Here is a 27,343-nt window from a genome sequence, read left to right on the forward strand (position 1 = left end):
TTAGACATTGAACATTTTAAATTTAAAACAGCTTATTATGTAGGTAACGTAGCCAATGTGTCCGATGCTTTCACTTGATGCAAACGTTTGTTTTTGTGATTAAAATACATCAAATATTACCAAAACATCTGTCTTCCTGTGTGCAGAAATTTGTTTATGTAGCCGTGACAACAAAACGCGTGCGCGCATGCCTGTGATGCTCCGTGCGCATCGCGCGCCAACCCCATAGACTGTGGCCAACCCGCAAGCCTTGCACTTCTGAAAGTCTGAGGAGCCACTCGTGTTGCTACCATAGATATACATAATAAATAATATACTTAATTACATAATATACTTTATTATGTACATCTATGGTTGCTACTACTCTCCGGCGGCGCCATCTTTATTTTGAGTCTGACGAATCGACGCGCATATTTTGCGTCGACGTATTTTTTGCGTCGACGTATTTTTTGCGTCGACGTCATCGAGTGCAAAAGGATTCCCGACCAGGTATTGAGTGCATTTTTTGTATTATAAACACTTTTCTTTTATTGGTCAGATGAAATATGCAATTTTTTTGAGATAGGAATTTTGGGTTTTCATGAGCTGTATGCCAAAATCATCAGTATTAAAAAGATAAAAGACCTGAAATATTTCAGTTGGTGTGCAATGAATCTAAAATATATGTAAGTTTAATGATTATCATTATCTTATGGAAAATAATGAACTTTTATCACAATATGCTAATTTTTTTAGAAGGCCATATATAATAATATAATATAATATAATGTGTTTGCATATATGTAACATAAAAAATAATCATAAACGCCCAGTATCACATATATGTAACATTACAGATCTTTCACAAGATGGGGTTGTATTTCAAAACAACTGCAGAAATCTGTTACAAGTGGTCCATTAAAGGGATAGTTCACCCAAAAATGAAAATGCTGTCAGTGTCATCATTTACTCACCCTCATGTTGTTCCAAACCTGTATGAGTTTCTTTGTTCTACTGAACACAAAAGAACATATTTGGAAGAATGTTTGTAACCAAGCAGATAGAGCAACCATTCACTATATTTTTTCCCTCCTATATGGTAGTCAATGGTTGTTTAATCTGCTTGGTTAAAAACATTCTTCCAAATATCTTATTTTGTGTTCAGCAGAAAAAAGAAACTCATACAGGTTTGGAACAACATGGGAGTTGGCAAATGATGACAGAATTTTCATTTTTGGTTATTTTATATGCCCTGTAATTTTCCTATAAGGAGAAATTGGTCTTGGGACTGAACAAACAAGAAACATACAGGTGCAGACAGTGTCCAGCAGAGGGCAGCCTAAACAAATATTTTAGAAGCCTTGAACATTACATTTTATCACTTTGGCTCAATTATCAATTTTGAGATGCTTTTTGGTTACACTTTTTGATGTTATTGTTTGATCTTTTGACTATAAGTAGTTGCACCTATGTGTCAACTAACTCTCATTAGATTATTATTAGACTGTCTGCTTAAAATCGGTTAAATCTTCATGATGGTCCTCGAACGGACATTCAACTGACTATAAGTAACTTTGCAACTACATGTCAACTTATTCTAACCCTAACCCTACCAACCTACTAATACTCCACTAACACGAATGAGTTAGTAGACATGGAGGTGCATCATTACTTTATAGTCAGCAGAATCTGTTAAAGGGACCATCAAAATAAAGTGAACTCCCCACTATTCCCTCAACGAGAAGTTTTTTTTTCTCAGTAAAACTGTCAAACTCTTCACAACCTCTAAACATTCTTTAATAGGAGAGCCATCCCATGCAAAATTATCTACTCAATATCCAAATCAAACTGCATCCATTATGTCTAAAATGTCAGCCTCTTAGTTGAATAAAACTCTAAATGACTTTAAATTACAAAAAAAAAGTATAAATGTGAAAATATATTGTCACAATTGCATTTAACATAAGAAATAAACTAGGTTAAGTAAGAGATAATGTACCTCCGCTTCGCTTCGGGGTCCTGATCACTCTGTCGGGGTTTATTCTGCGACATTATTGTTTGAGCTACAGGAAAGCTCAAACAGAGCATGGCTCTAGCAATGCCAAGGTCATGGGTTTGATCCCCAGGGAAAGCAAGAACTGACAAAACGTAAAATGTGTAGCTTGATTGCAATGTAAGTCGCTTTGGATAAAAGTGTCTGCCAAATGCATAAATGTAAATGTAAATAACAACCAGCTGCTGGGTGTACATTATCCCGATTATTACACGGCTACTAATCTCAAATAAATTAGACACAAAATATTGTCTTGAGATTAAATATTTTATTAGCTCTTCCGCAAAGCTTCCACAAAGAAAAACAGTTCCAAACTGCGTTAAGCCTGTATATTGCTGAAGATTTGTTTTTACCATATGCTAAATGTTTTTTTTTTATGGTTATGGCATATTTTTTGCCTGGTTATGGTCCAGTCTCCCATTGCTGCTGGCATTGAAAAATGTCAAAAATAAATCCAATAAAAACATAAAAAGCTCATAAAAAAACTAGGGATGTCCCGATCCGATCACGTGATTTCAGACTCGATCGGAATCGGACGTTACATCCCGATCAGGACTCGGATATATATGTATATTCTGGGGTGAGAGACAAGGTGAGCACTTGCACCGCGGTTCATCTCACATCTGATGACGCAATAATATAGGTTGTAACTTGAAAATAATGCTTTATGTAGGCGGCTATGTTTCTGTAGATGGATACAAGTGCTGGCTCCTCCACTGGCTCCTCCAGTGATACATTACAACACTAATAAAAGAAAACTGTGGGCAAAATGGTCTATCTGTGTAAACTTTGTTCAATTCATGCGAGTGCTGCCGTATTGTCATTGAATATGAGCGGCTTCACACTGCACGCGTAAGCAGGGCGTAAGCAGCGCGTATTTTTTCCGGCGCCCATGTTAATCAATGAGTGCATTCACACCGGCAGCAGAGGCAGCGTAGCGGCGCGTAGCAGGAGCAGAGCAGAAGCGGCAGTGCCGCGATCGTTTCGGCGCCAGGTCTATTTTTAACGCGCTGCTCACGATGAATTAAAGCCACAGTACATTGTTCTGATCAAAATGAACCTGGTTAACATGAAAATAACACATTTAACCATGAAATAATTTAGTGGTGTGTTTCTCAGTCACCATGACATCCGGCGCTGTGGAAGAAAAAAAAGTTCTACACAAAAAACGAAGTCACTGCCATAAGTTTTTGCTTGAACAACAAAACTAATTTTAAATAATGTATGCCAGTTTAGCTTAAATTAAATATGAATTAAATTATGTATATTGTATAACTATATGCTGGCATAAAAACAGAAACGATAAACAAAAGCAGGTGGTGTCACAGGCAGTGTTCTTCAGAGTGCACTTGGAAAGACATGACACTCGTCTCATCGGGTTGAAAAGCACACAGTTCTCTATGATCCACACAATTAGCTTTATAAAGACTTGAGAGTGAATGAAAGCATGGGAGGAAGTTGGTGAGCGTGAGCGGCTCTTGGTGCTGATGGTAAGTCATTTTAAAGTGTTTTTGACAATCTTTTGTTGTCTCACGAACGAACAACTAAATATGGATAGGTAAATAGAATGTACACACATTAATATAGCACACATACAGTATAGACATGTAGATAGACTATTATGTGCGTTATTTTGTCATTTAAAAAAAAAACGTTTTTAGATAATTTGCTCATTTAGCCTACAATATATCATTAAGAAGTTTCCTCTTAGTTATTACAGTCATTTATGAATTATCTTTAATAGGTTTATGATGGGTAATGCATGTAAATTTGATGCCTATCCAATATTTCAAGACAATTTCCTGAAGTTTCTCTTTTTAGCAGTGTCCTTTTCATGGACATATAGTGCGATGGCCTTTCTTCTATCAAAAGCTCGCACTAAACGAAATAAAAAAAAACATCAGAAACAAGTGAAACGATTTTTAAAAATAAAATTAGCTTCATGATAAATCTTTGCTTTATTACCATTTCAAATACATTAAAGAGAAATGCAAACTTATCCATTATAGAGTACTCTGTACACAACTGCGCGTGACAACTGCGCGCGACAAACGCTGCCTGTGTGAAAGGAAAAAGTGTGCGCGCTGCTACTGCTTTACCCACGCGCTGCTTCAGCGCTGCCTACGCCCTGCTTACGCGTGCAGTGTGAAGACGCGAATGAGAGCGCGCGCGCTGATCTGTCTCTGTGCATCATCCGAAAGCGCGCACTCGTCTCACAGCGCGCAAATATTGAGTTCTCTTTCAAGTCTTGTGGTTAAACGGACCAACTCACACAAGAAGTATGTCAACATGTCCATCTTGATGAGTATCCAAGCAGACATATAGTCTGAATATGCTTTAAGAGGACTTTATGCAGCCGAGAAAGACGACGCAGAGCCTTCCATTAGGTCTTAAAGGGGCAGTAGCCGTGCTGTCTGTTTAATGTCAAAGAAAAGATAAGGAATCAAATCACCCACTGCTCTTGATTGAATAGCTTTTGTAAGGATTAGTCTTATTCAATTTATCTACCTAAAAACTAATGTTAGACCTATAAAAACCTGAAAAGCATTGTTAATTACACTTCAGTCAAATTACACTTGAAATATTTTTTCCCCAAAGTTAATTTATGTCATTGTAGGCAGTTATCATCAGGATGATTTCATTTCAAGTGTTCGTTTTTTAAGTAAGTTTAGCTTAAGTTAGTTATTTGATGCTATAAAAACGGCTGTGTGATGTCATGATTGACAGCTGAGATCGACATCATCTCTGAGTGAAGAAATTGTCACTAAGGCACTAACAGACTTTTTTGGGGATTATTGGGAGCAGATTATTTAATTTAATTTCCATAACTGTTTATTTCACACCAACATAATTAATTGTTCTGCATCTCCAACTCCGGTCCAGGAATTTTTTAATTTTAATGTTGCACTAAATCCAAAAGTGAAGAATTTATGTTATTTATTACTTGATTGTTCAAGCTACCTCACAGAAGTGCTCTGTTTGTTAGAGTTGTTGAATGTTAAAATAAGGTGAATAAAATAAAAAAATAAGGAACATCCTGGTTTGTTTTTTCGCTCTTCTTTATTCTTTTTTTATGTATTATAGAAGTATCGGATCGGGACTCGGTATCGGCAGATCCTCAAAATCCAATGACTCGGACTCGAAGGCAAAAAAACCTGATCGGGACATCCCTAAAAAAAACTTGCCTCCTTTTCTTTTTTCCCCTTACAAGCTGTCAGTTGTCACACAGCTGCTAACGATGCTCGGCTCATCCGTTACTTTTGATTGTACGCGGCCTTCGAAGGGTGCACCCTTCAGTTTTCCTGTTCTCATTCACTGTGTTACTAAGTTTAATGATGCTTTGTACAATATTCATATCACATTCCTGCTAAGATTACATTTCCTTGCAATTGCTGTCCTGTGGGAAAAATAAGAGGCAATTGTGTTTTAGACCAAAAATGGAATAGTGGTTGAGTGTCACCCAGACAAACTAAGTCTCCGCACTAATTCAAGCATTAAGATTTCCTTTCAGTGGAACTAAAGGGGCCAAGCCCAATCCCTGAAAAACAACACTACACCATTACCCCCCCCCCCCCCCCAACACACACACACACACACACACCAAACTTTACACTTGGTGCAATCAAGAAATTACTGAGGGAGTGTATAATCTCACTGCTGTACACACTACTTAATTTTTTGTTTCTTTAATTTAATACTTTTTACAACCTCATTTAGCCAAGATAATCCTTACGGAAAGAAAATATATTTCCCTGTGGATGATCAATATATTTAATGGTACATTTGAAAATATACAGAATTATATATTGTGTTATAACAAGATATCAAATAATAGGAATAATCGCTTTTCATATATTGAAAAATATGTGACTGTGTGTGTGTGTGTGCGTGCGTGCGTGCGTGCGTGCATGCGTGAACAGATATGGTACTGCATGTGAATAATATATTGCAGATATATTTATTCCAGCAGTATAAACACACTTATATAGAGTGTAAATATATTAATTTTATTACAAACACACACACACTAATCAATACAGTCCAAAATTAGCTCACTGGGGGCATCAAGAAAATGTTCACAGACTAATTTATTGTGACATTTTCATTAATTAGTGATTTGAGGAAAATTTCTCCTAATCAGGCAACAATTTAAGCTTTTAATGAGGATGTCCCTCAGAAGGGGCGTTTTTTACTTTAAAATGTCGAAGAAAAACACATTTTCAACACTCTAAAAAATGCTGGGTTAAAAACAACCCAAGTTGGGTTAAAACTGCACCGACCCAACAATTGGGTTGTTTTAACCCAATGGTTGAGTTGTTTTAACCCAGTGGTTGGGTTAAATGTTGCTTAAGACAACCCAATTGCTGGGTAAGAACAACTCAACCATTGGGTTAAAACAACTCAACCATTGGGTTAAAACAACCCAATTGTTGGGTCGGTGCAGTTTCAACCCAACTTGGGTTGTTTTTAACCCAACATTTTTTAGAGTGAACAATATAAAACATTCCCAACTATATAAAACACATAACAGGCAAATAAAAGTACAGGTTACAGGTATTTATTGCAAAAACTGACCAAAACAGTATAAAAGTTTTAACTCATGTTGACTCAGTCTTCTGAAGTCATACGATGTCTTCACCTTTTTATTTATTTATTTTTATTAAACATTTACTTACAGAATACAAAAGTAAAGATCCATAAGCCAGAAGGCAAAGCCAGAGGTTCAGGGACTGACATACATCACATTTGAGTTTGGAGAAAGAAAGATAAATAAATAAAAGAAGGAAGGAATGAAGACTAAATAAATCAATGAGGAGGTATCAATTAAATACAGTCCTCCCTACAAAACATAAAATAATAACATTGAATATATATATCTATATATATATATATATATATCTATATATATATATATATATCTATATATATATATATATATCTATATATATATATATATATCTATATATATATATATATATATCTATATATATATATATATATCTATATATATATATATATATATATATCTATATCTATATCTATATATATCTATATCTATATCTATATATATATATATATATATATATATATATATATATATATATATATATATATATATATATATATATATATATATATATATATATATATATATATATATATATATATATATATATATATATATATATATCCTCTCGAGCAGTTGTCTTGCGGGGTCTGCCTGACCTGGGCTTGTCAAAAACGTCTCCCGTCTCTTCAAATCTTTTTTTTTATCCTCTGTATTTGATGCTGAGACACATTGAAGGTGTCTGCCACATCAGCAGTGGATCTGGTCTTCAGCCTCTTGATAATCAAAACTTTAGTCTCAGGGTGAATCTAAGGCATGTTTGCAGAGGTCTAGTTGCAGTTGATGTGAAGGTCTAGCGTACTGGGGTTCTTTTTATACACACTTGAGACCTAATTGATCAATTATTAGTCACAGGTGAAGCTCATATGACAAGGTGACAACACTTATGTCTTTGAAAAAATTGACTCAATGGGCTTTACGAAGCTGTGAATATTAGAATACTTTTTGAAAGTTTAGTTTTTCACTGAAACATTATCACAAAAGCTGGTGGGATTAAAATGAGCCATTTCTTGTAAAAAAAAAAAAAAAATCTTGATTAGAAATATATTTCAGCGGCACTTTAGGTCAATTTGTACACAAGCAACAAGACTTTTGTCAGGGACTGTATATACAAAAATGCCAAAAAGTGGGCATACATTCAAAGTTTTAGTAGCCTTTTTGTTACAGGAGGTAGATAAGGATTTAATATATATCTTAACATCTTCTTGAAAGTGAGAAAAATTGGGGGTAACTTTCATAGATTTACATTTGTGGATAAAATATTTTGCAAGCAAAATAATTAAGTTGCAGAGAAAAAAAATATTTTCATATTGCCTCTCAAAAATTAAATACCCAAACAAAACATCCTTGAAATAAAGCTCAAAGTCATTATATATATTGTTTACAATGAACTGGCAAATGTCTTGCCAAAGTTTTCTTGTATGATCACAATGCCAAAATAGATGTAAAATAGTCTCTGGTTGTGAATTACAAAAAGTACAATTTTCATCTATACTTAATTTAAACTTTGATTCCATGAACATTTTGACAGGGTAAAATCGACGAATGAGCTTAAAAGAAATCTCTTTGACTTTATTTACTAATAGATACTTGTTAGGGAGAGTCCAAACCTTCTTCCATGAAATATTTTCCACTAATGTGTTCCATCTCGTAACAACATGAGGAGTAGAAACAGTCATTGAGAAAAAGAGAACGAATATCTCTATTATTTAAAGTGGATTTAAAACATATCTTGCCTACATACGTGCCAGCTGGGTCTGGGAGAGGCAATCCGGAACTTGTCAAAAAACTGTTATGGTCATAATGACTCCATTAGGGATAGCACCAAATAAATTGGAAAAATGTTTTGGAGTAACAGGAATATTGTAGTCAGAAAGAAATTCTTGATAAGTAAATAAGTAACCATCCTGATTAAATAATTGGCTAACTCGATTGATCCCGTTCTTAAACCAGTTTTCAAGAAATAAGGACTTATGTTTATAACAAATAATAATATTCCAATAATAATATTCCAAATACTGAATGGATTTTTCAAGTAATTCCTCAACCAGTTGATTTTAAAAGTATTATTTAACGTTACAAAATCAACGAAATTAAGACCACCATTACTGAAGCTGTTGGATAAAACAGATTTTTTTATATAATGTATCTTAATTGTTTTTCCATACAAAATTACATAGTTGATCGATCTTCTTACACATTACTCTATCAAGGTTTAACGAGATGGCTGCATATGTTAAACGTTAGATGCCTTCTGCCTTGGAGAGAAGAATCCTTCCTTTTAAAGATAAATCTCTCTGAAGCCACTGATTAAATCTTTTTTTAGCTTTCTCTATGATGGGCAAAAAGTTCAACTCGCTTCTAAGTTTTGAGTTTGTGGAAATTACTATTCCAAGGTAGGTTATTGTTTCTTTGACTTGGATATTACTAGAAACAGATAATTGTTTGATTGGCATTAATTCACATTTAAGCACATTGAGATGAAGCCCAGATGCATTGGAGAACGTTTTAATGATATTAAAGGTCAAGGGAATCTGGTCAGAATTTTTAAGGAAAAGGGTAGTATCATCAGTTGACTGATGATGATCTCCTTTCCCATGATACCAACTCCTTGCAAAGCACTATTCTTAATATAATTGGCTAATAATTGAGTAGTCAATATAAACAAGTATGGCGAAATGGGGCAACCCTGACATATTCCCCGCTGCAGTTCGAATCTTGGAGAGGTGCCATGCTTAAGCTTCATGGAAGAATTCCCATTGACATATAAAGTTTTAACTGCTCTAATGAACAAGTTCCCAAAACCAAATTTTTCTAGAGTTTTGAATATAAAACCATGTTCAATAGAGTCGAAGGCTTTGTAAAAGTCCAGAAAAAGCATATAACTATCATCCCTCACTAACTCTGAGGAGTCTAGACCGTTTGACTGCTGCTCTTGCATCTCTTCCTCCATACATTTGCATAGTATCGTGCATCAAGCGGCTTTATAAACACACCACTCAAGTTTTTAAAAAAAATAATTATAACAAAAAAAATCTCACTTCTAGACCTGCACATCGCATTTTTAACCACAAAACAGCGTCCTGTGTGAATGGCTGATTGAGAGATAAACTGCACATTTTTATTTCAGTGCTTTTATTTAAACAGTCAGCTTGCCTCGTACATCCAGTTTACTGCATCAACAACAAGGGCAAGGTTTTAACTGAACTATGATTTGCATTTTAAACACTTAGCTACTAGACATGTGCCGATTTTCGATAATGCGATTTATCACGATAATGAATATGCACGATATTGTTATCGTGGGCACTTTAAAATATCGTAAATAATAATTTATTAACAATTTATAATTTTTTTATAATGCACTCAAGAATACTTTGCCCATCAACCGTATAAATGCTCAACACCGCTGTATTCTGCGTCAAAGGGACACGCGCTCAGATATAAACAAGCCCAACGTGCGTTTGCACATGACTGAACAGCTGTAGGAGACGCGCTGCTGAAGTGCCGCTCAGTGACAGCAGAGGGCGCTGATGAACTGCAGAATGCAGCCGGTTACCCCGGAAACCAGCAAACAAACAAAAAAAACGCGTGTAGTTTTTAAAACAGCCATTCGTTTTTGTAATCTCAATGTTGTTCATCACAGCACCAAATACTTAATACTTAAAGACTTAATAGGCTATTTATTTTCAAATTTAAACATTTTTATGTTTTAATCTGGACTACAACCCTAATAATTAGAACTGTTCTGATTATTTGTTATTGTTCAGTATAACTTTGAGATACGACTTCATTAGTTAACATGTTAATTCATTATTACCAAACTGACAATGAAAAGTACTTATAAAGAATTAATCATTCTATGTTAATTTCTTAGTTACTTTTTAATAACATTAAAATCAAAATAACTTTTAATGGACCTAAGATAAAACTAACAATGATCAGTATTTCTTAACTAACATTACCAAAAACATTATACTTTCTGTACCAAATGTAGCTATTGCTCAATCTTAGTTAATGCATTAAATAATGAGACCTTATTGTAATTTGTAAGCCTACCTGTTGTTCTTTCTAGCCTAATTCTTTTGCACTTTAATCTGTTTGAAAATTGTACTTTTACAGCTCTGAAAAATATCAAGAGACCACTTAACATTGATTTCTCAATGAGGCGTCTCTTAATTTTTTTCCCAGAGCTGTATATATTTTTGGTGCATTATTGTATTTAAACATTCAGTTATTTTTGTTCTTACAAAAATAGTTCTTAAAGCTGTTATGCTATGGCAACACTTTTTTTTTGCAACTTATTTCAATATCGTGATAATATCGTATATCGTGATAAAACGTCATCAATTAATCGCAACATGAAAAATTGATATCGGCACATGCCTATTAGCTACATTATTTTCTTTTCATATTTTCTGTCCATGCAATAAATGCACGTTCTTAAATGAGCATGTTTTTAACTTTATCTACAACTAGATTTGGCCTTGAATCAAATTCTCTCTCTTAAAGTGACCTTTTTTATATATATATTTTTCATTGACCAATTAAGTGTGTGTGTGTGTGTGTGTGTGTGTGTGTGTGTGTGTGTGTGTGTGTGTGTGTGTGTGTGTGTGTGTGTGTGTGTGTGTGTGTGTGTGTGTGTGTGTGTGTGTGTGTCCTTGTTTATATTATATTGTGGGGACCAAATGTCCCCATAAGGATAGTAAAACCTGAGATAACCTACATTGTGGGGACCAGCCAGCAGTCCCCACTTTTCAAAAGGCTTATAAATCATACAGGATGAGTTTTTTTGAGAAAGTAAAAATGCTGACTGTTTCCTGTGATGGGTAGGTTTAGGGGCAGGGGCAGTGTAGGGGATAGAAAATACAGTTTGTACAGTATGAAAACCATTACGTCTATGGAGAGTCCCCACAAAGATAGTAAACCAGACGTGTGTGTGTGTGTGTGAGAGTAACATGAATCTAATACAAATCTGGTTTTGTTCTCATGTTTCCCAAAGCCTGTTTTGAAATTTGTGTATTGACATTTTAAAATGACCCCATGTTTATCCTGTTTGTGGATTTTACATGAGGCATATTTCTTTGTGCAGACAGGGATATTGTTCTTTTATATAGTTTAACATGCCATTTTGTAAACATTTATACAATAAACACTACACTGACAGGCTAAGTGATGACAGGGCTATGATGTTTGTCCATGTATCTACACTCTAAATTAAGAAACGGGAAATTAAAGTAATAAGTAGTGAAGTTACTTTTCAAATGCAGTTACTAGTAAAGTAATCTCATTACAATTTACAGAAGTAACTAATTACTCTTTTTGAGTAACTACACCAACACTGTCGGCTAAGTTAACTTTTTCCAATGAAATAAATCACGATTGTTTTTAATGTTAAAATAAACACTGATTCACATGTGATACTCACAATCTGATCGTCATCCATCTTCGCTGGTCCTCTAATTCGCTATTGTCAATAAAAACATAGGGTCCTAGAAATGCGGTCCTGAAAATGCAGCCTCCGGTTGTGTAGGCAGATCCTACTCAAGGGATCAGCATTCTGTTTGAAGGGCAACGAGCCATCTGGCTTTATTATTATTAGGGCCCAAGCCCTGAAAGGGCGCAGAGCCCTATTGTTCTTCTAAGGATTATTATTATTATTATTATTATTATTATTATTATTTTAACCCGACTACTTGGGCATTTTTGGGCCCCTTCCCGTGCTCGAAAACTCTTGAAACTTTGTACACGCATCAGAATGCGCGGCCATCAGGGCCGGGCTGAGGCTGGGACCCGGGCGTGGCAGGGGGGCTCGACAGCGCCCCCTAAAGTGGGCTCTGAAAACGTGGTCTATAAATCAAACACACTTGCACGTACATATATGAAACTCGGTACACATATGGAGCTCATCGGGCCGAACAACTTTCGTGCTCTAAGTTATGCGTCAGCCCAACAGGAAGTGAGCTATTATGGGTTGTTCGGAAAACGCATGCTGTGGAATTTGTGATACTCCTCCTAGACAATTCCCCCGATCAGCACCAAACTCGGTCAGCATGAAGTCAAGACACTGAGGATGCTAAATTGCGAGCGAATTTTTGATATCTCAAACGGTTTGGCCGTGGCGAAGAGACGAATTTATGGCGAGAAAAGGGAAACAGGAAGTGTGTTATAACTCCTGCATTCATTAATTCATTTTGATGAAACTTCAGCTGTGTGTTCGTTGTAAGAGGCCGATCACATGGATATGACTTTTGTGAGTCAAAGTTATAGCGCCACCAACTGGCAGCAGGAAGTGTCACTTTTGTCCAAAGAGGAGGGTTAGTTTTATCTGCAGTCACCAAACTCGGTATATATATTGTACATTTCGAGCCGGATAACTTTCTAATTTACTGTCATTAGCTCTGACCAACAGGAAGTCAGATAATTTGGTTGGAAGATAACAAGAAGTGGAAAGCGAGCTCTTAGTTTTTACCTTCTCCTCAAAAGCGATTCATTCAATCTTCTCCAAACTCGGACAACATGAAGTAAATATACAGAAGATGCTAAAATGCGAACGGTTATTGGATATCTCAAACGGTGTTCCCGTAGCAAAAGCCTAAAAAACACAAAATAAGCACACAAGTGCCTGGTTCATAAATAAGGCTATACTCCCACCTGCTGGTTATTCTCTATATCACACTGGCTGTTTTTCTGTTTTTTTCCCCCTGTTTTTCAACACTTTATGCACTCCCTTAAATGACCAGTAGAGGGCAATATTGTATAAGTTTTCAAGCAAAAAAAACATGCCTCTGTGTGTGTGTGTGAATGGTTTTCTAGTCTGGTGGGGACTTAAACCTGAATGCACACAGACTCATGGGGACTTCCCAATGGGTACAAAAGCTAATAAATCATACAGAATGGAGTTACTTTGAAGAAAGTTTTGTGTGATGGGTTGGTTTAGGGGCAGGAGCTGTGTAGGAGGACAGAATATATGGTTTGTACAGCATAAAAGCCATTACGTCTATGAGTCCCCAGAAAGATAGTGAACCAGACATGAGTGTGTGTGTATGTGTGTGTGTTTGTGGGTGGGTGTGTGTGGTTGCGGATGGGGGATGGTGGATGGGCTTAACTGATAAGAGTTGCCTGCAGCATACTTCAGCATTACTACTGTGTGTGTGTGTGTGCGTGTGTGTGTGTGTTCTTTTTTCTAGCCTGGTGGGGACTTCAACCTGAATGCACACAGACTCATAGGGACCAAGCGGCAACCTCCCGCGATCTCTCTTGAAGCCAATACGGAAGTAATGTAAACTGCAATTCCTCAACTGGCCACTAGGGACAGGCTCCAGAAGGGAGCAGAATCTCATTGAGCCCCATGTTAAAATTCTCAACTTTAAAGCAGAAAAAAACATGTTTACAGCCTGGTACAAATTGTGGTTTTGGCTTATATGGCTAATTTTGATCTTCATGACAACTCTGAGGGGGGTGAATTTTTTTATAACCTCATTCGTTTACGTTATATAAAGCCTTAAGGTTCTGCATAATTAAGGGCGTGGTTACAAGTGGATAGCCATTTATCCGCCGTCTATAGTCATTGCGTCACCTCAGCTCCGCGCACATCCCGCCTTTTTGCCCATTTTCTGTTATCCGGGAGTGACACGCGTTGACTCGCTCACAAGATGGCAACGCCCAGCTCGACCATACTTTAAGCTTCAGAACGGCTTATCAGAATCCTATGGGTGACGTCACGGACGCTACGTCCATATTTTTTTTACAGTCTATGATAGGGACACGTGTCACTGATTTCTACAGTGTGTGTGTGTGTGTGTGTGTGTGTGTGTGTGTGTGTGTGTGTGTGTGTGTGTGTGTGTGTGTGTGTGTGCGTGTGTTCTTTTTTCTAGCCTGGTGGGGACTTCAACCTGAATGCACACAGACTCATGGGGACACGTGTCACTGATTTCTACAGTGTGTGTGTGTGTGTGTGTGTGTGTGTGTGCGCGCGTGCGTGCGTGTGTTCTTTTTTCTAGCCTGGTGGGGACTTCAACCTGAATGCACACAGACTTATGGGGACACGTGTCACTGATTTCTACAGTGTGTGTGTGTGAGCCACTCTTCTGTCTAAAAAGATTACCTCTCAATGCTGTGCTTTGGCCTGCATTAAAGCATAAAACATTTTATTCTGGGTTTGAATAAAAAAATTAATGTATAAAACCAGTTTATTTGTAGGGCATTGACAATATTGTTTTATATAATTAGTTAAATAATTGTGTTAATACAAATAATTATTAATAAAAAATATAAATATAAAAAAAATTACTAATTATTATTAAATTACTAAATTACTAAATTATTTAATTGTCTTTAAAAAAAAGTAGTGTGTGTAACTTAAAAAATGAGAAGATTAATGCCTTATGTTTAAATATAAATATAGAATAACTAAATATAGAATAACCAGAAGGTGGAAGTGTAGCCTTATTTAGTAACCAGGTTGGATATGTCCTAGGGAACACTGTTTTGAAGATAAAACTATTGTTGTCATTGCAAAACAGTGTTTTCAGACAGTGAAATAAAAACAATGATCTCTCACTCTTTAGATTTTGTGTCTGTCATTCCCCTCCCCCCTCACTCTCCCTCTCTCAGGATCACTCTGTGTGTGTGTGTGTGTGTGTGTGTGTGTGTGTGTGTGTGTGTGTGTGTGTGTGTGCGTGTGCGTGTGCGTGTGCGTGTGCGTGTGTGTGTGTGTGTGTGGAGGGGGTCTCTCTCACTCTGTGTATGTCGCCTTGTTTCTTGTTTTTCATAATTTAACCATTTCATATCATAGGCTATCAGCAATATCTATCACTTTATTGTGAAAAATAAGTAAAAAAAAATGTATTATATATATATATATATATATATATATATATATATATATATATATATATATATATATATTATATATATATATATATATATAATAACACTGGTCTTCTGAACTTACAATATTTTGAGCTGCAAAAAATACATTTGCACATAATTAAAAGTGATATCCTAATACTTTTAATTGTTTTCTATAACATGGGCTTTAAAGGAGGTCATGTGCTGTGTTTGCAAAGATCACGTATGACACCTCTTTAAACTATTATTTATTGATAAAATTCAAATGGATAAAAAAAATTTTTTCACACGATCTTATAAAAGTGGCTGTTTATAATAAACTTCTATAAATTTTATGCACGCATATTACTCTTACCTGACACTGATATTAAAATCATTGTTGCGGTCTCTGTGATTTGGCTTAATTTATTTTTAAGAGAAGTGTAAGGATAATACAACTTCAGCATTTGGACAGTATTCTGCACTCATTTGAAATTGACATTAGACATCATCTGACATAAAATTAACGAATAAAATGTAATTGATCTCAGAGATGTGAGTGTTGTGGTTCCTGGTCATAGCAGCACCAGTTGCTGCAGTTAATGAGGTGTGTGAATTCAAATGACTTTGACATAGTCCTTTTATTTTTTCCCATATTAAATGCCTATTGGCCTGCTGCGCACAGTTAAGCTGATGCCACCGGGGTGGCGGTGCCCCCGGCTTGGGCCCGTCATCGCTGCTCGCAGCTTTAATTTATAATTAATTTCTTACATAACAATTTATTTAAAATAAATCATCATAAATATAATACAGCAAGTTGCCTGTTGAAATATGTGAGATGTCCTTCAAGATGGCTAACTTTGATTTTTACAATATGGATGAGGCTGGAGGAGTGAGGAAACGTCTCGGTTACGTATGTAACCCTATGGGATCTCATTCCATTCGTCGGTTCAGTTCTGACGTACGTCGAACGTGACCGACTGAAAGGGAACAAGGGAGCATCATATTGAGTATTTAGAAGAACCTATGTGATTTTCTTCTTTTTCTTGGAGATGTAATAAGCTAAATCAAATGTCTTCAAATACAAAATCCATATAGTTTTTTTTTGTAGAGAATACACAAAACAGCAAAAACACAGATTAATGATTTTATTTAGCCTTTTCAGCACAGCCTTAGATGATGTAAACTGCATTTTACAACTGCCCTTCACTCACTCTGTTCTTCTTTTCTTGCGAAGGGATGAATAGGTCCCTCATTCACTTTAACTGAATTTTAAAAAGTCCCAAACTTTCTGCATAGCATCTCCTTCATGTTCCATAGAAGAAAGTCATATAGGTTTGCAACGAAGTGAAGCTGAGGAAATAAGAACTTTTATTTTTGCATGAACTCTCTCTCTCTAAAAATGGGAACGCAGATAACACTATCTTGCCAAACTTCCTTCTTAATGCAGAAGTTTATTATTAAGAAAGATTCTTCAGAAGCAGATGTCATAGAAGCAAGCGCTATATTAAACTAATACAAGGAAACAATTGAGAATCAAACTCAGCTCAAATATACACATCGTATTAAGCAATCATCTTACATATCAGAAGAAAAATATATATGTAACGCATCATGTTAAATAAATAGCATAATGGTACAAAATTCCAGTTGATAAAATTACCTTCAGATTTACAATTAAGAACAAAGTACATTAAAAGAAAACATACATTTCAAACAATTTTAAAGAGTAGAACTTTACAGAGCTTTATGATTGGCCCAAAGCAGACTTCTCATGTCAGCACATCCTGCCCTTGTGCATGCTCATGCCGACATTGTTCACACACATCATCATACTGGTAATATACTGATTATCTTACAACTTCTCATAGGCCTTTAAAGAAAATGACCATAACTGATTACTAGAATGTTTTAATCTCTAAAACTTTAATTCACCATTCATTTACTAGTAGAAACAAAATCTTCTATTTTTACTCCCTCGCTTTAGTCATTTTAACCACCAGCATCCTCTTTACTCATTTGAATTCTTCATTCTACAGGATACTATCTCTGTCACTTAATGACAACAAGAATGAACACCACAACATCTTTACCGACAAAAGAGATTCCTTTAAACGATAGCAGGTTTGTTTGACACACATTTATATAGGTCAATTCCACCTACACAAGTGCAGACATTTAAAATGGGTTTGTCGTCATTTACCCCCCCCCCCCCCCCCCCCCCACACACACACACACACACACACACACACACACACCACCCTCGTGCCGTTACAAACCTGCATGACTTTCTCTCTTCTAAGGAACATAAAAGAAGATATGTTTCAGTTTTATTGCTTACTGTCCATAGAGTGAAAGTCAATGGGGTCCAGTGTTATTTCAATTCTGACTTTTAAAGTCAAGAAAGTTTAGAATGACATCAGGGTTGGTAAGTGGTGACAAACTTTTCATTTTGGGGTGTATTGTCTCTTTACGAGACAATCTGACAATATAGGAATCACATTATGAATGCTTAATGTTTCAGTGTATAAAGCATTTATCATTAAGTGATGAATAATCATTGTTGAAATACTCCATTGTTTGAAGGGGTTGCCTGGAAGTGGACTTTGAAATTTAAAAGATGAATTGAAAGATGAACAACTAATTTCATATGCCAATCCTTTGGTTGCTTTAAATGGGTAAGTCACCTCACACAAAAATGAAATTCTTTTATCATTTACACAGAATCATTACTTTCTTTCTTTTCTTTTTTTAAACGTTTCAACAAAACAAAGGATCCCAATGACTTACATTGCATTGTAAAAGCAAGGTATTTTTCATAATATCTTATTTTGTGTTCCACAGAAGAGTAAATTATTGCAGAATTTAATTTTTTGGGTCAAACCCTTTAAGAATCCAAACAGAACCTACACTGTAAAAAAAAAAAAAATTCATGTCTCCAATTGAAAATTTTCTAGTGACTGATCATATCTAAATTTTTCAGTTAGCCGAATTGAATTTCTGTTAATTAAATTGCATCAAATCACAGAATTTCAATTCGGCCAACTGAAAAATTTAGATGTGATCCGTCACTAGAAATTTTTCAATTGGAGACATTATTTTTTTACAGTGTAATTTTGAATGAAAATTAAATTCTGCTCAAATATGAAACATTCGGAAAAAGACTCCAACTTGGGGTTGGCACTTCCAGTCCTGAAGGGCCAGTGTCCTGCAGCGTTTAGCTCCAACCCTGACCAAACTCAGCCTGTAGCCTTCTAGTAATCCTGACGACACTGATTAGCTGGTTCAGGTGTGTTTGATTAGGGTTGGAGATAAACTCTGCAGGACAGTGGCCCTCCAGGACTGGAAGTGCCCACCCCTGCTCTAACTGATTAAAATGAACACCATCTGTGTTCATTATTCACTCTGATATTTGCTCTTCAGTGATATTGCTGAACTTAATGTGTTACGTGTGCATTTTTTTATTATTCTTGACCTTTGTGAAATGACCCTTGATGTACTTGCGGAACTTTGTGGTGGCGAAGCAATACACCAGCGGGTCCAGGAGGCAGTTAATCCCCATAAGCATGAGAGTGATCTGGTGAGCGTCGTTAAAGCTTTGGCGAGTCTCCATGGACCAATCGTTCAGATACAGCACAGACAATGTCCAGGGACCCTGAACCACGTGATGAGGAAGGAAGCAGATCACAAAGACTCCCACGACAGCACACAACAGCCTTAAAGCTCTGCGTTTGGTACCGCCGGGGCGCTTTCCCGTGCGTGCTCGAGGCTGACTGATGGGTTGAGACAGAAGAGCTCGTGCGATCAAGATATTGCAGAAAATCACCATTGTGAAAACAAGAAAGAACAAGCCAATAATGACAAAGTGGGTGATAGCCAATGGCCACTTGTCAGGATCCTTCATGTCTTGATAACCCTCGAAACAGCGACGAATGTCCTTTTTTTTGTCTGACGTATTATTTCCAATTTGATGTGTCTGGATTCCCTCTTCAGTGAGGTATTTAACCGATGCTGCAAGAGTGAGGACCCAGATGACCGTTGAGACAATTACTGCACGTTTCCAGCAGTCAGAAGAGGCGGCCACCAGTGGCCTGGTAACAGCCCAGTAACGGTTAATGCTGATGGCAGTAAGGAAGAGAATAGAGCAATACGTGTTAATAAAGAAAAACGAGCCTGTAATACGACAGAGGGCATCTGTGTACTTCCAGTCACCCTTTTCCACGTAGTAGCCAATCCAGAATGGCAGAGCGGACACGAACAGCAGGTCTGCTATGGTCAGGTTGGTCATGTAGATTCGAATCTCATTCATAGCTTTAGACTCCCGCAAATAGTGCAGCACATATAGAGCGTAGCAGTTGGCCAGCAACCCTAAGACAAAGACCACGCCGTAGAATATAGGAAAGAGAGTGTAACGAAACTCTGAGTCAATGAATTTTTTCGGTGAAGTTTGATTCCCAAGGCTGTCATTTACAGTGGTCATCGTGGCTGCAGTAGTCATCATATTGTGCATCTGAGGACAAAACAGAGTGATAAGACAGCATTCAATCAATTTTGATTCCATCAAATATCCTTCAACATGGTTGTCAAAAAAATGACATTGTCTGACAACTGCCCTGTATATCAGGGAGGAGGTATTACCCTTAGTATTTATGATGTTACGGTTCAGACTTGATAGTTTATAATGTGTTGTGTTAAAGGTGAAGCATGTAATTTTCCACCACACTGAAACCACATTTCAAACATCTGAACGAACCTCTCCAAACTGATAATATCGCCCCAAACTCACACATTGATGGGCTAATGTTTTGATAGTGTCACATAACCATAATATTTACCTTTTCAACTTTCAAATGAACTTGAGTGCCACATTTTTAGAATGCTGTGTCATTTAATACTTTTCCAAAGTATTTCTTTAGACCTCATGTCAGTGTTGTAGTCGAGAACAGCTTATTCAAGGCCGAGTTCAAAAAGGGTCGAGTCAGAGTCAAGACCAAGACCAGAGAGAGACTCAATCATAGATATATTTACATAGATTCATTCCACCGAACCACGCAGGCACTAATGAGGAATCTCTCTCTCTCTCTCTCTCTCTCTCTCTCTCTCTCTCTCTCTCTCTCTCTCTCTCTCTCTCTCTCTCTCTCTCTCTCTCTCTCTCTCTCTCTCTCTCTCTCTCTCTCTCTCCGTAAAATAGTGCACAATGTACTGTATAAATTTGAAGGAATTTTCAGTATTGTTTTTTTTTTTTTTTTTTACAGGTGTTTTAGCTGTATTTTGAATTACACATTTCATTAGTTTGTGTTTTAAGGGTTAACAGAAATTTCCATAAATTTACTGGATAATGTACGGGCAGAAAATTACCAGGACATTTTCTGTTTTTATTTTTTACAGTGTGTGGCTCGTGACGGCACATTCTGCGAGAAACCCAACAGTATTTATTTCTGCGAGAAACCCAACAGTATTTTTTATTTTACTTTTTATTAAATCCTGGTGCGATATATATTTAGACCTTCTTCAACGGAAGTAATGACGGTGGGAATAATATATGAGATTTGTCTGATATTAGGGAAAAAAAAAAATAATGATCGCAGAAACCGATTATTTCGTGTCTTAAGACATCAATGTGTCGTCACAAGCCACACACTGTAAAAAATTAAAAACACAAACTAATGTAATGTGTAATTCAAAATACAGGTAAAACACCTGTAAAAACCCAATACGGAAAATTTCTTCATATTTATACAGTACATTGTGCAGTATTTTACAGAGGTTTTTTTTACAGTGCAGGGTTTAATATGGATTCATATGTCTATGTGTTTGAGAAGTGTGTCATAGGAAGAGAGGCTGGAAGCGTTACTGAAAATGTACCGAGTAAAATATTACTGAAAATTCATTAGTAATGCCTTACACTACTGCGTTACATCAAAAAGTAATACGTTACTGTAATGTATTACTTTTGTATTTTTTTTGTAATTTAATTAATTGCACTCCTGACTCTTGGTCTCCATTTTTCATAACTGGTCATGGTTCCTAAACTGTTATACCCTAACAGATGTGTACTATTCAAAACAACTGATAGAATGCGTGTTGACATTAAATTTGATGAAATCTAAATAACAGATTATTCGGAAATCAGAATATGGATGAAAATAAACTCTACAACATATTAAAATAGAGCTATAACACAAACAACAACAATGTGCTAACACAAACATTTAAAATGGTAACCATATTGTAAAACGTGTTGTCTGTTTTCTTTAAACACTTTAAATTAACTTAAATTGTGTCCATATTTTAAAGCTTTGTATTTATCCATCTACATTTTGTTCACTGTAAACCCTAATGTTGTCTTTACTTAAACAAATCAAGTAATCTTGACTTAATATTATTTTTAAAAATATAAGTTAGTATAACTTATTAACCTACAAAATACATAAACTTAAGATTTTAAGTTGTATGAACTATAATTAATTAAAATAGCTCGCTCTGGACTTGCTTTGATGTGATTGAACATGCAATGGCAGTTCTGTCTGGCAACAGGATATAACTAATTCACTGATTGGAGGACATTTACAAAAGGCGGTCCTTTTTGCCTCATCTGTTGCTTGTTGCTGATTCAAATCAAGATGGAGACTTTTTCATTGTTTGCAATCTTAAATTCGGTAAATAAAAAAACGATTTTTTTAATGGCTAGAAGGAGTCAAGATCGTTTGGTTAAATCATAATGTACATTGCTTTAATAAAACGCAACGCAGCCATGACTACAAACATTCTATAGATTGATTTGAGTATGTCAATATGAGTAGAAAATTAACTTCAGATGACACACAATTGTAAGTTACTAAACATAACAATAATAGGTGAACTAACTTATAACTAACCATATTGACTTTATTTCTGTTTTAAATGAAAATAATAGTTTTGTTGGAAGTCACCATGATGGAGAAGTGTTTGCTTTAGTTGGGCTCTTGACCCTTGACTGTGTAATATTGGTGGTTCTCTGGCTGCTTTGTGTTTGTCAGACACATTTTTTTATGGAACAAAATGTCAAGAGAAAATATCAACAAGTGATGTTTTTATTCATTGAAGATGATAACATCAGCTTTTTTTAAAAAATTATTATTATTATTATTATTTTTTATGTACACACAATGTTTAAATCTACGGCATTAGTTAGATACACAGATATCAAGAATCCGCATATGAATCTCTACAATGGTGACAATAACATTACAAAAAAAACCTTCAGATAAACCGATCAACACTGAACATATTAAACAAGCTACACAAACAGCAAAAGTAAAAGCAAATGGTAAGAATCAAAGAAAATTAGACAATATTCAGATTAGAGCTGCAACTAACGATTATTTTTTCTGTCGACTAATCTAACGATTATTTTTCCGATTAGTCGACTAATCTAACGATTTATTTTTTTACCCTTTGAAATTTTTCAAAATTCTGTGGCACCCCCTCGCATAAGTTACGCTAGAGGTGTAACAGTACAGACTGCTCACAGTTCGCTTTGTATCACGGTTTTAGGTTCACGTTTCAGTACAGTTTGGTATTTGCTATGTTCAGGGGAAAAAGGACTACTGTCAAATGAAAATAAAGAAAATAAGAACAGATAACTTAAATAGAAGCAGCAGCACAAATAAATACTATTGAGCAAAGATGAGAACAAAATAAACAATGCTTTTCAGGATTTTCTGGTAGGTCTAACATTAGTTTTTAGGTAGAGAAATGGAATGAAGTAATCAAAAGTAAAATAACCACACATTTAACTGTTTAAAATCAAAAAAATAATCCTTATTAAACTTACAAAAGCTATTCAGTCAGGAGCAGTGAGTGATGTCTTTATCTTTTGTTTGACATTAAACAGACAGCAGTGAATGCTACTGCCCCTTTAAGACCCACGGTTAGTCGCCGTATTTTCTGTATAAAGTTCACTTAAGAGTAGGCTATGACAGTTTGACATACTTTTTGTGAGTTTGTCCGTTTAAGCACAGGATTTGAAAGATAACTCGTTATTTGCGCGCTTTGGGACGAGTGCAGAGACATATCTTCTCATTCGAGTCTCCTTGCTACACGGGGGTGATGACTGTGAAAATGACTGCTCATATTCGGATGTACAGCAGCACTCGCATGCGTTTTATAAAGTTTACAAAGAGAGACCGTTTTGCCCACGTTTTTCTTTTATTATCGCTGTTGTTGTAGTGTATACCTGAGGAGTCAGCGCGTGTATCCATCGACAGAAATATACATACAGCATTATTTTCAAGTTACAACCCATATTAAAGATGCGTCATCAGATGCGAGATGAACCGAAGTGTAAGTGCGTCCCCGCAACTTTTCCTCGGGATCCCGGTTGGGAAACACTGGTCTGTATTGATTGACACCGCGCTGGTTTGTTTAGAATTATATGAGCGCCGTGACCGCGCGCTGCCGCCTGATGAAGGCGTGTCGCAACTCTGTTATTCAACTGCTCTGGTTTTAAAAGCTATGTCATACTAAATGCGCCAAAATGCAATAAAACTTGTTTTACGGTCGAATGCAACGCGTGTGTGTGTGAGTGAATAAGAGACGTGCAAAAGGACGGAGAGAGAACTTAAGGAAATGCAGCTAAACGAATATGCGTGCGTCTTTTAAATAGCGTAAAAATGAATGAATGACGAATGTGGCGGCCGTTATTGATTATGTGGCAGTCCGCCACAAATTAGTCTATGTGTGGGAAACACTGTTTGGCCTCTGTTTAAGGTATTACCATACTTTTGATATTCGCGGTCTAGGTTTTTGTGATAGAACCAGGAGCAGAAACCAACATTACGCGAGATGAACGTCTGACACGACGCGTCGACGCATTTCACGAACGTCGACGTATTTCCGTAGTCGACGTCATCGATGACGTCGACGCGTCGTTGCAGCACTAATTCAGATGCATAATTTAATAATGCCGCAATGCATGTTGGGACCCATGGGGAAGTTTTGATTGGTAGTACCCAGCATGGTGTACTGAACTTCTGGTTTACCCAGTTTGGTGATGTTAACAATTTAAGTACAGTGAACGTGAGCACCAAGTTAAGTGAACTTAAATATACAAGTTTTGGGAGACTCCATTACTCAATTGAATTGAGGGAACGAGTTTACTCAAATCAATTGAGTTCAATCAACTTATTAGGGTTTTCAGTGACTACGTTTACATGGACAACAATACTCCGATATTAATCTGACAATACTCTGATTAAGAGGCTACCATGTAGACAGCGATTTCTAATTATCTTAATCTGATTAAAGTCATAATCTAACTAAACATAAATCGGATTAAGATGTGGAGTATGCCTATTTTAGTCGCATTATCAGAGACGTACACTGTAAACCCTAATAAGTTGAGAATACTCAAATGAAAAAAAAGGAGGGAAAGTGATTCCCTCAATTCAATTGAGTAATGGAGTCTCCTAAAACTTGAATATCTAAGTTTACTTAACATGGTGCTCACGTTCACTGTACTTAAATTGTTAAATTCACCAAACTGGGTACACCAATTCAGTACACCAAGCTGGGTACAACCAATCAAAACTTCCCCATTGGTCCCAACATGCATTGCGGCGTGAATAAATTATGCGTCTGAATTGTGACAAATTTTCTTTGAATTCTTACTATTTGCTGTTACTTTTGCTGTTTTGTTCTGATGTTTTTTGTAGCTTGTTTTATGTTCAGAGTTGATCTGTCTATCAGAATTTATATATATATATATATATATATATATATATATATATATATATATATATATATATATATATATATATATATATATATATATATAATACACATACAGGGAGTGCAGAATTATTAGGCAAATGAGTATTTTGACCACATCATCCTCGTTATTCATGTTGTCTTACTCCAAGCTGTATAGGCTGGAAAGCCTACTACCAATTAAGCATATTAGGTGATGTGCATCTCTGTAATGAGAAGGGGTGTGGTCTAATGACATCAACACCCTATATCAGGTGTGCATAATTATTAGGCAACTTCCTTTCCTTTGGCAAAATGGGTCAAAAGAAGGACTTGACAGGCTCAGAAATGTCAAAAATAGTGAGATATATTGCAGAGGGATGCAGCAGTCTTAAAATAGCCAAGCTTCTGAAGCATGATCATCAAACAATCAAGCGTTTCATTCAAAATAGTCAACAGGGTCGCAAGAAGCGTGTGGAAAAACCAAGGCACAAAATAACTGCCCGTGAACTGAGAAAAGTCAAGCGTGCAGCTGCCAAGATGCCACTTGCCACCAGTTTGGCCATATTTCAGAGCTGCAACATCACTGGAGTGCCCAAAAGCACAAGGTGTGCAATACTCAGAGACATGGCCAAGGTAAGAAAGGCAGAAAGTTGACCACCACTGAACGAGACACACAAGCTGAAACGTCAAGACTGGGCCAAGAAATATCTTGAGACTAATTTTTCTAAGGTTTTATGGACTGATGAAATGAGTGAGTCTTGATGGGCCCGTGGCTGGATTGGTAAAGGGCAGAGAGCTCCAGTCCGACTCAGACGCCAGCAAGGTGGAGGTGGAGTACTGGTTTGGGCTGGTATCATCAAAGATGAGCTTGTGGGGCCTTTTCGGGTTGAGGATGGAGTCAAGCTCAACTCCCAGTCCTACTGCCAGTTTCTGGAAGACACCTTCTTCAAGCAGTGGTACAGGAAGAAGTCTGCATCCTTCAAGAAAAACATGATTTTCATGCAGGACAATGCTCCATCACACGCGTCCAAGTACTCCACAGCGTGGCTGGCAAGAAAGTGTATAAAAGAAGAAAATCTAATGATATGGCCTCCTTGTTCACCTGATCTGAACCCCATTGAGAACCTGTTGGTCCATCATCAAATGTGCGATTTACAAGGAGGGAAAACAGTATACCTCTCTGAACAGTGTCTGGGAGGCTGTGGTTTGCTGCTGCACGCAATGTTGATGGTGAACAGATCAAAACACTGACAGAATCCATGGATGGCAGGCTTTTGAGTGTCCTTGCAAAGAAAGGTGGCTATATTGGTCACTGATTTGTTTTTGTTTGGTTTTTGAATGTCAGAATTGTATATTTGTGAATGTTGAGATGTTATATTGGTTTCACTGGTAAAAATAAATAATTGAAATGGGAAATTTGTTTTTTGTTAAGTTGCCTAATAATTATGCACAGTAATAGTCACCTGCACACACAGATATCCCCCTAAAATAGCTAAAACTAAAAACTAAAACTTACAAAAATATTCAGCTTTGATATTAATGAGTTTTTTGTGTTCATTGAGAACATGGTTATTGTTCAATTATAAAATTAATCCTCAAAAATACAACTTGTCTAATAATTCTGCACTCCCTGTATTAGCACAATAGTATTCTAGTATTTTTAATATTTCAAAACTATTATAACTGCTTTGACATCCAAGGCATTGGACTATAAACAACACCACTTGTTGATATTTTCTCTTGGCTTTTTTTGTTACTTAACATATGTGTCTCACAAACACAAAGCAGCCAGAGAAACACTAATAATACATTATCAAGGGTCAAGAGCCCAACTAAAGCAAACACTTATCTCCATCTTGGTGACTTCCAACAAAACTATTATTTTCATTAAAACAGAAATAAAGTCAATCTGGTTATAAGTTAGTTCACGTATTGTTGTTAGGTTTAGTAATTTACAAATTTTTACGAATTTAAGATTGCACAATGAAAAAGTCTCCATCTTAATTTGAATCAGCAACAAGCAACAGATATGGCGAAAAGGACCGCCTTTTGGAAATGTCCTCCAATCAGTGAATTAGTTCTCTTGTTGCTAGACAGAACTCCTTGCATGGCCAATCACA

At 36.3% G+C, this 27,343-nt stretch overlaps 1 protein-coding gene and 1 long non-coding RNA gene across 2 annotated transcripts in view; one reads left to right on the forward strand and one right to left on the reverse strand.

Moving 5' to 3' along the window:
* The window catches only part of LOC137091056 (uncharacterized), a 40,682-nt gene extending 22,271 nt beyond the window's left edge, over positions 1-18,411 (forward strand). Inside the window, exons 2-3 of the long non-coding RNA XR_010908013.1 lie at positions 17,531-17,615; positions 18,078-18,411. This is a non-coding gene — a long non-coding RNA (uncharacterized lncRNA). The remainder of the gene's footprint in view (positions 1-17,530; positions 17,616-18,077) is intronic.
* Positions 18,412-18,746: 335 nt separating this feature from the next.
* The window catches only part of LOC137091055 (platelet-activating factor receptor-like), a 38,150-nt gene continuing 29,553 nt past the window's right edge, over positions 18,747-27,343 (reverse strand). Inside the window, 2 exon segments of the mRNA XM_067455165.1 lie at positions 18,747-18,953; positions 18,955-20,001. Coding sequence (XP_067311266.1) covers positions 18,888-18,953; positions 18,955-20,001 — 1,113 coding nt within the window. The 3' untranslated portion in view covers positions 18,747-18,887.

The sequence above is a fragment of the Pseudorasbora parva genome, chromosome 10, assembly GCF_024679245.1.
Source record: "Pseudorasbora parva isolate DD20220531a chromosome 10, ASM2467924v1, whole genome shotgun sequence".
NCBI lineage: Eukaryota > Metazoa > Chordata > Actinopteri > Cypriniformes > Gobionidae > Pseudorasbora > Pseudorasbora parva.